This window comes from Saimiri boliviensis, chromosome 5 (assembly GCF_048565385.1).
Source record: "Saimiri boliviensis isolate mSaiBol1 chromosome 5, mSaiBol1.pri, whole genome shotgun sequence".
Classification (NCBI taxonomy): Eukaryota; Metazoa; Chordata; class Mammalia; order Primates; family Cebidae; genus Saimiri; species Saimiri boliviensis.
In genome coordinates, this window is record NC_133453.1 from 14,460,555 (window position 1) to 14,473,615 (window position 13,061).

Here is a 13,061-nt window from a genome sequence, read left to right on the forward strand (position 1 = left end):
ATTCTATGAGTCCAGTATTATCCTGATACCAAAACCAGACAAAGACTCCAAAGAAAACTACAGGCCAATAACGCTGATGAACATTGATGCAAAGATACTAGCAAACTGAATTCAATGACAAATTAAAAATATCATTCATCATGACCATTTGGGATTTATCCTAATGATTCAAGGATGCAACATATGCAAATTAATCAATGTGAGACATCATATCAACAGAATAAAGGACAAAAACCATATGGTCATTTCAACTGATGCTGAAAAAGCACTTGATAAAATTCAACATCCTTTATGACAAAAAAACCCCTCAAAAAACTGAGTATAGAGGGAATATACCTCAATACAATAAAAGCCATATATAACAGACCCACAGCTAGTATCCATGTTAAAAGGGGAAAAACTGAAAGCCTTTCCTCTAAGATCTGGAACACAACAAAGACGCCCACTTTCACCACTGTTATTCAACATAGTACTGAAAGTCCTAGCTAGAGCAATCAGACAAGACAAATAAATAAAGGGCATCCAAACTGGAAAAGAAGAAGACAAATTATCTTTGTTTGAAGGTGGTATGATCTTGTATTTGGAAAAATCCCTAAAGATGTTTTCAAAAATCTATTAGAATTGATAAATAAAAATCAGGAAAGTTGCAGTATAAAAAATTAACATACAAAAATCAATAGCATTTCAATATGCTAACAGTGAACAATCTGAAAAAGAAACCAGGAAAGTAATGCCACTTAAAATAGTTACAAATAAAATACCCAGGAATTAACTTAATCAAAGAAGTCAAAGATCTCTACAATGAAAACTATAAAATATTGATGAAAAAATTGAAGCAGCCACAAAAAGTGGATATTCCATGTTCATGGATTGGAAGAATCAATATTGTTAAAATGTCCATAACATTCAAAGAAATACAGATTCAATGTAATCCCTATCAAAATACCAATGACATTCTTCACAGAAATAACAAAGCTCAGGTAAAAAAGCAAAAATCAGCAAATGGGATCACATCATGTTAAAAACTTACTTTCTAGGAAAGAAAACAACAAAGAGACAACTCACAGAATGGGAGAAAATATGTGCAAACTATCCATGTGACAAGATATTAATAACCAGAATACATAAGGAGTTCAAACAGCTGCTTATATATAGGATAAAATCTAATAGTCTAATTTTAAACTGTGTAAAAGATCCAAATAGACATTTCTTAAATTTGACATTTCTCATACAAATGGCAAAAAGGCATATGAAAAGGTTCTCAATATCATTAATCCTCAGAGAAATGCAAATCAAAACTACAATGAGACATCATCTCACCCCAGTTTAAAATGGCTTTTATCCAAGAGACAGGCAATAACAAATGCTGGCGAGGATATGGAGAAAAGGGAACTGTCGTACACTTTTGGTGTGAATGTAAATTAGTACAACCACTATGGAGAAGAGTTTGGAGGTTCCACAGAAAAGTAAATACAGAGCTACCATATAATCCAGCAATCCCACTGCTAAGTATATGCCCGAAAGAAGGAAAATCATTATATCAAAGAGATATCTATATTCCCATGTTTACTGTGGCACTCACTATTCATGGTAGCCAAGATTTGAGAGCAATCTAAGTATCCAACAACAGACGAATGGATAAAGAAAATGTGGTACTTATATAGAATAGAATACTATTCAACCATAAAAAAAAAAATGAGATCCTGTCATTTGCAACAACATGGATGGAAGTGGAGGTCACCATGTTAAGTGAAATATACCAGACACAGAAAGACAAACTTTGCATGTTCTCATTTATTTGTGGGAGCTATTAAAACAAACTCATGGAGACAGAGAGTGGAATGATGGTTACCAGACACTGGGGTGGAGGATGAGAGGAAATGAAGATGGTTAATGGGCACAAAAAATAATTAGATAGAATGAGTGAGATGTAGTTTTTAATAGCATAACAAGGTGACTACAGTCAAGAATAATTTTTGTGCATTTAAAAATAACTAAGAATAGAACTGGATTGTTTGTAATACAAAGAAAGGACAAATGCTTGAGGTGATGGATACCCCATTTACCCTAATGTAAGTATTACACATTACATGCCTGTATCAAAGTTCTCATGTACTCTACAAATATATACACCTGCTATGTACCCACAAAAATTTAAAATAAAAATAAAATATAAATGTGGTGAGATGAAGAAACTAAGTAACTCTCTGCTAGTATAGAGCACATTATTTTTTAGATGCATACGGGTCACTTATAAGTCTTTGGATTATATGTTAAATTTATTTTCCATTTTTCTAATAGGAGTTAGTATTAATGATTTCATTATATGATGAGTTCTTTACATACTGATTATAATAATTCCTTGTTAAAGATTTTATTGGTCTATCTTTCATAATTTTTTCCATACTTTTCTGTTTAGAAAGTCCTGTATTCAAAAATCATCAATTAACTATTCGCTTTTATGATTTCTTTTCTTTTCAAAATTATTTATTTATTTATTTCACTGTAATTCAAAATGCTAAACAAGGCCACTCTGTTTCAGATGTACCAAGTGGCCATTCGAGAGAGAAACAAGTTCTATATACTTTTGTGATTTTTCATGAATGGAAATAAGATAATGCTTTAAATTCTGAAAATACATGTGTAGGATGAAGAAAAAAGGAGGCACACAATCTATGATTTTGTTAAAATAAAAGGTCAGGTAGCAGAAATAATTCAGCACAAACTCTGGATCATTTAGTCCTAGCAATCTTATACTGTGAGGAGTTTTAGAACTTAACTCCATACTCACAAAGAAGCAGCTAGATTTCAGACCAAGCAAGTAGTTAGACAGAGGTAGAAACAAAACCCTTGGCTTCAAAATCATCCCAGAAATAATCTTCTCACCAAGCAAGTCTTACAGCATCTGATGTGTAAAAACCTTTTAAGTAAAAATGATTCATTTCTTAACTTCACTGAAATGTTTTAAGGATAAGATGAAAAAACATAAAAATAATTTAAAATGGGGTAGTAAAAAATTTTAAGTTGTTTCGATTTCTGTTTAGTATACTCTCTTGAGAGTTATTTTTGCAAGAAGTTTTTTTAAGAATAAGATTTAAATTTATGAAAAATCAACACTACTATCAGATGACTTTCTGAAATCTCTCAAGGTACCCTGTGTCTTTTTTTTTTTTTGCCTGTTAGTAAATATTTAAATACCATTTATTGTTAAGCAGAAAAAATTAATATTAATGACATATTAACTTAATAATAAACATATTTTTTATTAAGGAAATGGCCTCAAAAATCTATTCCAACTTCCTTCTGACTCCCAAAATGTAAGACCCTTCCATTGTAGCTGGATTCAAGTCTCCAAAATTGCTCCAAAATCACCAGGGCCATCAGAGGATGCTTTCATCTACAGATCGTCCATGCTTATGTCTCATTACTGAAGAAAATCATTATTTTCTTTCTCTTTCTAAAAAAGACACCTGCACTATTAGTACTAACTTTCTGTATAATTACTAATTGGGGCATATAGCAAACCTTTAGAAATAAAACTACAAAAAGTATGCTTGTCTTCTTGTATTTCCTTTCTCTGACTACATTTAACACAGGAGGTTTTCTATGTCTCACATTCAAGTATTCTCACTTGGGCTACCTAATTTTTCCCTCTGAGTTTTCAGCACTCTTTAATTATTTTTGAAGGCTTCTTACTTTAGAATACATGTTTTCTTAACAGAAGGTACTAATCAGATGACGTCACCCAAGTATAAATCCCAATCTTTCCCATCATGCTGTGTCTTGGGATTTTATTTGAAGTCAGCCTAGATGGGGACAGAGATGGACTGTGCAAAGTCCATGCTGAGAAGTCTGCCTTGCCTTACTTGTCCCCTAATTGTTCATGGATAGCCCAGTGGTGATTAAACCCCTCTGTGCACAAGAATAACCATGAGAATCTGTTAAAAATACAGGCTCTGGGGCCTTTTCTCCAGATTTCAGGATTCCATGGCTAAGTTAGGCTTTTGAATGATTGTGCTACTGGCAGTCCACTGACTACATGTGATACAATGATTACAAAAATGGCTACAATTCTCCACCTCTCCCTCTATCCAAAACCATCACATGTGACTTTGCTGTTCCTCCAAGAGGTAGAAACTATCTACCTATCCCATGAATCTGAGCTGGTTTTGTTACCTGCTTTGGTATCAGTATACAGAATACAGTGGAACTGACATTGTACCAGCATAAGCCTTGTTTATTTCTGCACTCTCCTGTAAACCTTATGCTGCAGCCTGGTGGATAAGCCCAGGCTACCCTGCTGGATGAGGAATGGGCTGAGGTGTGGAGTAACACCACCAACAAACAGTCAGGCAGACATGCAGAAGAAGCCACCCTAGAGCAGCCAGCCCCCAGCAAACCACTGTTTACTGTTTTAATCCACGAGTTTCAGGGTGACTCTTTACACAGTGAAAGATTACTGATATATTATCACAGTTCTGTAACTTTTCACCTGAGAAATACAGATTTATGCCTTCCTCTCCGCTTCCCCTGCCACCTTCATAATTTAGGCTTTCCTTTCGTGTTCAGGCTACTGCAATATAATCTTCCAACTTGTCTCCCTGCTTATTGTCATTCCCCACCTCCATGCACGCTGTTGCTGCTAAGACTGCATTCCTTAAAGTCAGAAACTATATTGTCATAATTTATGTACTCTCATCAACTAGCATAATGCTTGGTACCCGACTGGTGCTCAATCTTGTTTGCAGAATGCCTGCTATACTATCAGATTCTTATAACACAGCTCTGACCACATCAGTCTCCCACGCAGAGCTCTATTGGCATTTATACGACATACTAAATCCGCTTTCCACTTGGCTTATTTAATTCTAGGACCCCTGTGATCCGGCCCCAGCCTAGCTTCCCACTCTTCTTCCCTTTCTTCGCTTATTGTCCATTTAAAAGTGAGGGCTAGCAAACATGACCCTCACTTCTGTGTCAGTGCTGATAATCAGACTTCTGCAGAGAGTCTGTCCATAGCTCTTTAAGTTCTTTGCATTCTCAAAGGTCCAACTCAAATGCTATCTCCTCTGTGAAAATCTGATAGTTCTAGGTAGAAAAAGCTCACCATCTCCTCCCTACCCCTAACACCTAGCCTAAGCCTCTCTTAGTCACCTGATATTAGGGTTACCTGTGTGGTATCACATCTAGTAGGCATAGGCCCAAACACAGATTGTTAACTTTTTGAGGGTAGGTTCCATCTTTTACCACTCAATGTTCCCTATTGTCCCTGTCATCATACGTGAAACAGAAGACGTTGATAAATGCCCTTTAAATGAATAGACGACTTTTAGTCACTACTCAAACAATAAAAATAGTAATACCCAAACTTATAATCCAAATCTAGAACAAAGTTGGCAGAATAATACAGTGGTTTTTTTTCAGATATCAGTTTGTTAAAAAATCTCCTGGAAAGCCTATTCAAAATATAAATTTCTAGGCTCTACCCCCAGACAGATTGGTTCAGCAGAAGTCAAACCTGAGCCTGAATTCTGAGCCCATGTGATGTTGAGGGAGATCTGCGGGAAGTTGATGGGCAATATTTTGATACTCAAGAGACACTGAACTTTCTTTACAAATATGAATTCCAAAGTAATTCTCTCTTTTCTTTATGCACCTAAGAATTTTAAGTTTTTTGATTTTAATGCCGAGGCACCGAAGAGCAGCAGGCCTATAAAAAGAATCACTTTAACAATACATACACAGTCTGGCACCTTATTAGCTCAGGTTCCTGGTAACATGGCAAGCATCACACCCCATTCTTTGTAATCACAATCTGCACACATTTTTCATCTACATATCCTTTTTCTGAACTATTTAAAATTTAACTTGCTACAAATAGCCCTTTTTCAGACTACCTTATCACATGAGGAATGCTTTAAAATAACTGAAGGGCACAAGAGTCCTACCTCGGTCCCAGAGGCTGGCTCGTAATGCTCTCTCAAGCTGTTCTTCTTCACTCAGTCCTGCTGTGTATGCGTCATAGTTCCTGGGTGCTTCTTCAGAGTGACCTGGGCTGCCATACGGATAATAATCCTGATATCCAGAGCTGCCTACAGGCACAAGGAAAAGGTTATAGAACACAGCTATGGACTATTCTTTGTTTTATACTTCCTGTTTTGTTTTAAGAAAAGACAAATGAGTAAGGCATAACATTATTTTAAGCATAACATTATCCTCACAATAAGAAAAGATGACAAATGGAGAATGAGCCACAAAGGTGGGCAATGATTGTCTTGTCACTCTCGTATCCTCAGTGCCTACCATGGCACTGGGCATGAATGAGCCCTTAAGTGCTAATGAGGAAAGGAGATATTAATTCAGAGGGTAGTCAGAAGTCCTGGAGAAGAGACTGGAATGAGCTATTGACATACGGAGTGGATTCTTTCAGCTTAGGCTACTGAATACTTGGACAGTTTTCCATCAAGTCCTCCTGGCTTGAGTCAAGAGAATGGTGGAAACGATAGCTGATAAAGCCTTATTGTTTTATTGCTCTGTACAATGAGAGGCAGACCAATGTTTTATACAGATACCACAGAATACTTTAGACAATAACATTAAGATGCAGCCAATTTCTCTGTAACTGTAATTTTATTACAGTTACAGAGATTACAGTCCCCCCACCACCAAAAAAAAAAAAAAAAAAGGTTGCTAGATAGATAAAACAAGAGAGAAGAGACAACCTGGTCATTAAATAATGTTTTAGGTATCAAACTTAGGTACCCCATTAATAAAGGTCAATAAAAGAGAAAAGTTCATTTTTGCAAGATATTCCCATCCATCTTTTCAGTTTGAGTTTATTTCTTACATTTTCTTTAACTGCCCAATAGTTAGAGAATTTGTTTGGAAGAGATTTTTTTTTCCCCACAGAAGATTATCAATCTCATTCTAGCATAAAGAGAGAGAAGTAAAATAGTCTTTTTGAGATTTTTTTCTCTTCTTTCCTGTCATTATTATGTTCTTTGAAGGTGATGTTTCAAATATTTAAATAATGTGGTTTTGGTTGTTGATGAAGATTCCTAACGTTTACTATCAATCTTTGTCACAGATCTCCATATGATCCCACACAGTCCAGCAGTACATGCCTGAGATAGAGACCTAGTAAGGCTACAGAAAAAAAAAATACAATCCAGCCAAAAGAGGAACACTGAATGGCAGAATCTCATTAATTGAGATTTCATTTTCAGAATTTTTGATAGTTGGTCCTGAGGCTACTTTAAAATTTACTGCTGTATTGTTTATGTTTCCTAATAGGTAAGATTAAAAGTGAAACTGTTAATCAGCATTCTAGTAGACTTTGTTTTCATATAAACAACAAATGGCAAAACACAATACTTTCAGCTGATAGCCTAATGTGCTTATTAAATATTTGCCATGAAAAGTAGTTGTGTCTATTAATGTTTTTAGAACAGCTTTATTGAGACATAATTGACATCCATACAATTTATTAATTTAAAGTATACAACTCAATGGTTTTTGGTATATTTTAGAGTTGCACTATCATTACCACACAATGAATTTTGGACATTTTCATTGTCCCCAAAAAGATATCTGTAGTCTTCAGCTAGCAATCCTCACCCTCCCAACTCTTCTCCAGCTCGAAGTAAGCACTAATAATTTCTGTCTCTACAAAATATGCCTATTTTGCATGACTCATATAAACTAAATCATATAATATGTGGCATTTTGTGTCTAGTTTACTTCACTTAGTATGCTTTCCAGGTTCATCAATTTTGTTATATTTATCAGTACTTCATTCTTCTTTATGGGCAAATAATATTCCACTGTATGATTTATCTATGCGTCAACTGATAGACATTTGTATTATTTCTACCTTTCAAGTATTATGAATAATGCTGCTATAAGCATTTGTGAGCAAGTTTTTATGTGGACATATGCCTTCATTTCTTTTGAGTAGATACCTAGAAATGGAACTGCTACATCACATGGCAATTCTGTTTATGCCAGAATGTTTTCCAAAGTAGCTGTACCACTTTCTATTCCTATAAGCAGTGTATGAGGGTTCCAATTTCTCCACATTCTCACTAACACTTGCTACTATTTGCCTTTTTATTTACAAACATCCTAGGGCATGAACTGGTATCTCACTGTGGTTTTGATGACTAATAATGTAGAGCATCTTTTTATGTGCTTATTAGCCATGTATATATCTTCTTGGAGAAATATTTATCCAGATCTTTTGTCTACTCTTAGTGATTATGATAAAACTCTTCTAGTTTGATTCTATTTTACTGATTGTCCATGAAAGTTAAAAAAAATGATTTAAATAAACATTAAACAAAATTGTTTAGGATTTTGGACACTAATTCTAAAAAGCCTTGCCCCAGTGCAGTAAACATTAATGAGGATTTACTAAATACCACCAACAACTCAACTTTTATATCTTCTCTCACCTGTTTCCCATGTCAAAATATTAACATTATTGATATTTAAAACAGGAGAAGGAGACAAGCACCCTTTAAATCTTCACAATGGCTTAAAACTTAATTTGGATCTAGACGCAATTTTAAATATGAACAGTTATTCACAAACTGGTCTTTATCCAATAGAATCAGAAAAATTCAGCTCCCATTGCTGTGTTGAGGAACACCCAACCAGCAACTTCCATATCTTGAGAGTAAAGGAGACCATGGTAGTGTGTTTTCACTATTTGTCCGTATACGAAAGATCTTTTTTTTTTTAAATAATGAAAAAAAAAAAGATCTTTCGTATACGGACAATAGTGAAAACACAATTAATATAATAAAAGAAAGCAGCTACCACTCTGCAACACTAACAGAATATTTTAGATACATCACTGAATACTATGGGATGCTTCAGCGATCCCCGTATAGAGAAACCGCCCAGTTCCCTGAAAGTGCCAATTATTTTACAGGAACACAAAAAGCCTATTGGGTAATTTCCCACATGGCTCATTTTCATTTTCAAACCCCTGTGGAAAGGCATTCTGTTATGTGAGATATAAGCAGCATTTCTACCTATCCACCCCCCAAAATGCTCAGTTAATTTAAAAGCCAAAATAACCCAGTCTCTGAATATTCACTCACCACATAGAAATTATATGTTTATGTAGAGCAGGCATCCCCAAACTACGGCTTGGGGGCCACATGCAGCCCCCTGAGGCCATTTATCCAGCCCCCTGCCGCACTTCAGGAAGGGGCACCTCTTTCATTGGTGGTCAGTGAGAGGAGCACAGTATGTGGTGGCCCTCCAATGGTCTGAGGGACAGTGAACTGGTCCCCTGTGTAAAAAGTTTGGGGACACCTGATAGAGTTTTAATTGCCAGATACACATGCAATGATTTGAGGTAACATTTTCTTGATGTAGAAAAACATTTTTCTTCATACTGTTTCTTACTTTAAAATAATCTCACAGTTCTTCAACGAAATAAAGTCAACAACTCTAAATATCTGAATATTATTAAACCTAATTTAGAACTTGTCAGACAAAACATGGGGAAAGAAAATGGGAAAGGTCTGGTGCCTTAAATCAGAAAGACCAGTGTGGTTAAATGTTCTGTATCATCAATCATAAATCATCAACAGGTCCAAAAATCTCATCGATATCTATTATAATGAGAACCGCCCCCCTCCCATAGGACCAAAAATTTTCTACAGCTATTTCACTCAACCACTCAGATGTTTTTAAATCCTCACAACAAACATTCCTGGAAAAACCTAGTAATCAAACACTTAAATACACTTAAATTATGTCCTGAGACGAATACTAGTTTATTTATTTTTTTTTTCAGTAAAAGAAACTCTGGTTATCATTATTCTATTAACTACTCCATCTGTTCCTTATATACATACCAGGATTTCATGGCAAAGGAGATCAAGAAACACCACCGAGATTAGAAAAATTGGTAACAGCTTTTTAAACATTCATGAGGTTCTCTGACCTATAAAGACTTTTCCAGCTAAGGACAACCGTATTAAGAATAAATCATTACTTGTAAGATATACATATGCTCTCATAAAAGTTCCCCAGATGACCATTAGCATAGCCACCTGGCCTTTTGTAGCGCTGCCTTTGAAGAAATCCAATCACTTCAGAGAAAGGCATATAAATATGGTAATCTTACAGAGGTTAAAAGAGGTAAAAAGGGCGTTTTATTTTTGCCCCTAATTCTCTGTCCATGTGTCTGTTGTGTGCATACTTCTTCCATATAAGAAGAAAAGAAGCTGTTCTCTTCAGTTCTCTTTTTAAAAAATAGAAAATAAGTGGAATGCAAAAGAGAGAGAGAAAGTTAAGTAGAACTACCCTATTTTGTAAGGTTAAATTGGCAGAGTGCCCATCTCATATCCATACACAGTAGAAAAGGCAGGGGCTAGGAATAAGATTCTATTGGAACACACCTATACCCATTTGTTTACGCATTGTCTATGGCGGCTTTCATGTCACAAGTACAGGTTAACTATTTGCAGCAGAGACTATATGGCCAAGCACAGGTTAACTATTTGCAGCAGAGATTATATGGCCAAGTACGGGTTAACTAGTTGCAGCAGAGACTATATGGCCTCACAGCTTGAAATTTTAGCTGTCCAGTCCTTTAAAGAAAATACTGCTAGTCTTAGCTTTAAGCCATAATGGTCGTCAATTAACATAAAGAGAAACACATCTTAGTCCATCTGGGATGCTGTACAAACAGCCATAGACTGGCTGGCATAAGCAACAGAGCTTATTTCTCACAGTCTGGAGGCTGGAAGTCTGCAATGCCAGCACGATCAGTTCTTGTAAGGGCCCTCTCCCAGGTTGCAAAAGAAGGTCCTTACCAGAACTGATCATGGTGGCATCGCAAACTTCTTGTATCCTCATGCGGCAATGAAGAGGCTAGAGAGCTCTCTAGGGTCGCTTTTATAAGGACACTAATCCCATTCATGAGGGTGCTACCCTCATGACCTAATTTTTCCCCAAATCCCTACCCTACTAAAACCATCACATTAGGGGTTAGGATTTCAACATATGAAGTTTGGGAGGGGCCCATTCAGTTCATTGCATTAAGACATGAGTGTTGCAATGGCCACAGCTAACACCTGTCTGCTGGGCCTGATCCAAGATACTACTGTGTAGCCACCCCAGACTGGAATGCAAAGGCTTTAGCCTGAAATAGGTATTATACTTTTAACAGGAAGTCCTTTCTATCTATCTACACAGACATTTAGAAAAAAGTACATTCTTCCTCATTAAGTCACATGGCATTTAAAAGAGCATCTTAGGGTATGTAAGGGTTTCCTGAATATAGATGGGATGGGCTGTGTATACCTAAAACCAGCTTCTAACACTTTGCCAGTAGAGTTTCAGAATAAAACTCAAAGGACCAAGGTCTAATATGAATCTTATCACATATCAGAGACCTTATACAAATCGTACCATGTTTTTATGCCTGAGTTACCTCCTTCCCTACCAACCCCCACAAATGTGCTCCCTAGGTTACCCCTCTATCTAGCTTCCAGGCATGTTAGAGGCACAGTTACCTAACATGTGAACTACTCTACTGCAGCATAAACTAGTATCCTAAGGTACTCTGTAGAGCTGAATACTATAATTTTAAAAAGAAGTTAAAATTTATTAAATTAAATAAAATGCTTACCTGAACTATTAAAGTAGTATTGCTGTCCTGGGTAACCAGCATTGGAGGAAAAAATGCCTAAACATAAAAGAAACAAACATTTTAATGGCAGCCATAAAGCTTTAAGTGCTAATTGTTCCAGTAATTAGGAAGTTCTCTGGGAGAAGCCCAAGGTAAACTCTCTTTTGTTTGGGGACCAGCCCTATGGGGGGAGGGGGGAAAGGGAGTGAAGGAGGAGGAGGGGGAGAGAGAGAGAAGAGAAAGAGAGAGAGAGTGAGTGTGTGTGTGTGTGTGTGTGTGTGTGTGTGTGTGTGTGTGTTTGTGTGTTTGGGGGTAGGGAGCAGACAATGAAACCCTAATTCACACTCACTAAAATTTCTTAGTCTTTGCCTGCCAAAGTACCCAGGCTTGGCTTTGATGCCTCTGTACAAGCAGAGATGTGCCAGGTAAATGGAGAACCTTCCTCAAACAAGGGTGTTAGGAGAGCCTACTCCGTACACTTCCTAGGGGACTTTACTCTTTCTTGTCTCTATAGAGAGCAGTAGGACTGCCGACTTAGTCAACTGGCACAGCAGAATGAAGGGAGAGAGGGAGGGGCAAGGGGCACACCCTCAGGGTGATGCTCCTTTTCCAGGAGGCATCAAACAGTAGCTTCTACATGCTGGGTCATTTTCCATAAGGTTCCCCGTGTCCTTCAATTCTCAGTTCGCAGAAAAAAGGCCGAGTTTGCAGGCTACTTGCAAATTGCACTGAGTGCTCTCATTTTCCTATTTAATTTCCTATTTATAGCTTTAAAAATAGAGTGGTATAAAAATAAGTCTCCACTTATTTTTTCAAGGCTTTTAAAACTAAGAGTTTAAATATTATAATTATGGGGAATATCCTCTTTAAAAATTAAGCAAAACACTTGCTTAAATTTCATAACATGTCTGCAAAGCTTTACTAACCACTTCAAAAACACACAGAAAAAAGAAACAAGACATTAAACTCCTGAGAATCATCTCTTTTATCAGTACTAATGAGTATTAAATTGTATTGAAAATATAATGAAACTGGACATTTTCAATATATGAAGCTCCCACTGCCTCCTCTAAGTACAAACAGTAGAAACACATTAATAAGCAAATGCAGGAAAATGAGAATCTGCTGAGATGCAACACAGTCTGTAAAAATCAACCCAAAGTGAACACAACCTGCTAATAAAGGTGCCAGAGCAGCGCCTGCAAAGCTTTCTAATATCATGAATATTATATGGTTCTCAAGAATACCAGTCATCAGCACAAACTGTGAAACAAATTATTTATGATTCAAGAAAAGGCAAAATAGTCTCAGAAGATTTCCCATGAATAAAAGATGAAATATTGGAACTCACTCTATAAAACAAGTGTTTGCAAACCAGTTTTCTTACAAGTCAAAATCCGTACAGCAT

General features: G+C 36.4%; 1 protein-coding gene across 4 annotated transcripts in view; it reads right to left on the reverse strand.

The window, feature by feature from the left end:
- The window catches only part of RHBDD1 (rhomboid domain containing 1), a 162,844-nt gene that overhangs the window by 75,476 nt on the left and 74,307 nt on the right, over positions 1-13,061 (reverse strand). For all 4 annotated transcript variants that reach the window (XM_003925463.4, XM_074398945.1, XM_010336233.3 and 1 more), the window contains 2 exons: positions 11,654-11,710; positions 5,949-6,092 (listed from right to left, as the gene is read on the reverse strand). In XM_003925463.4, the coding sequence (XP_003925512.1) occupies positions 5,949-6,092; positions 11,654-11,710 (201 nt within the window). The remainder of the gene's footprint in view (positions 1-5,948; positions 6,093-11,653; positions 11,711-13,061) is intronic.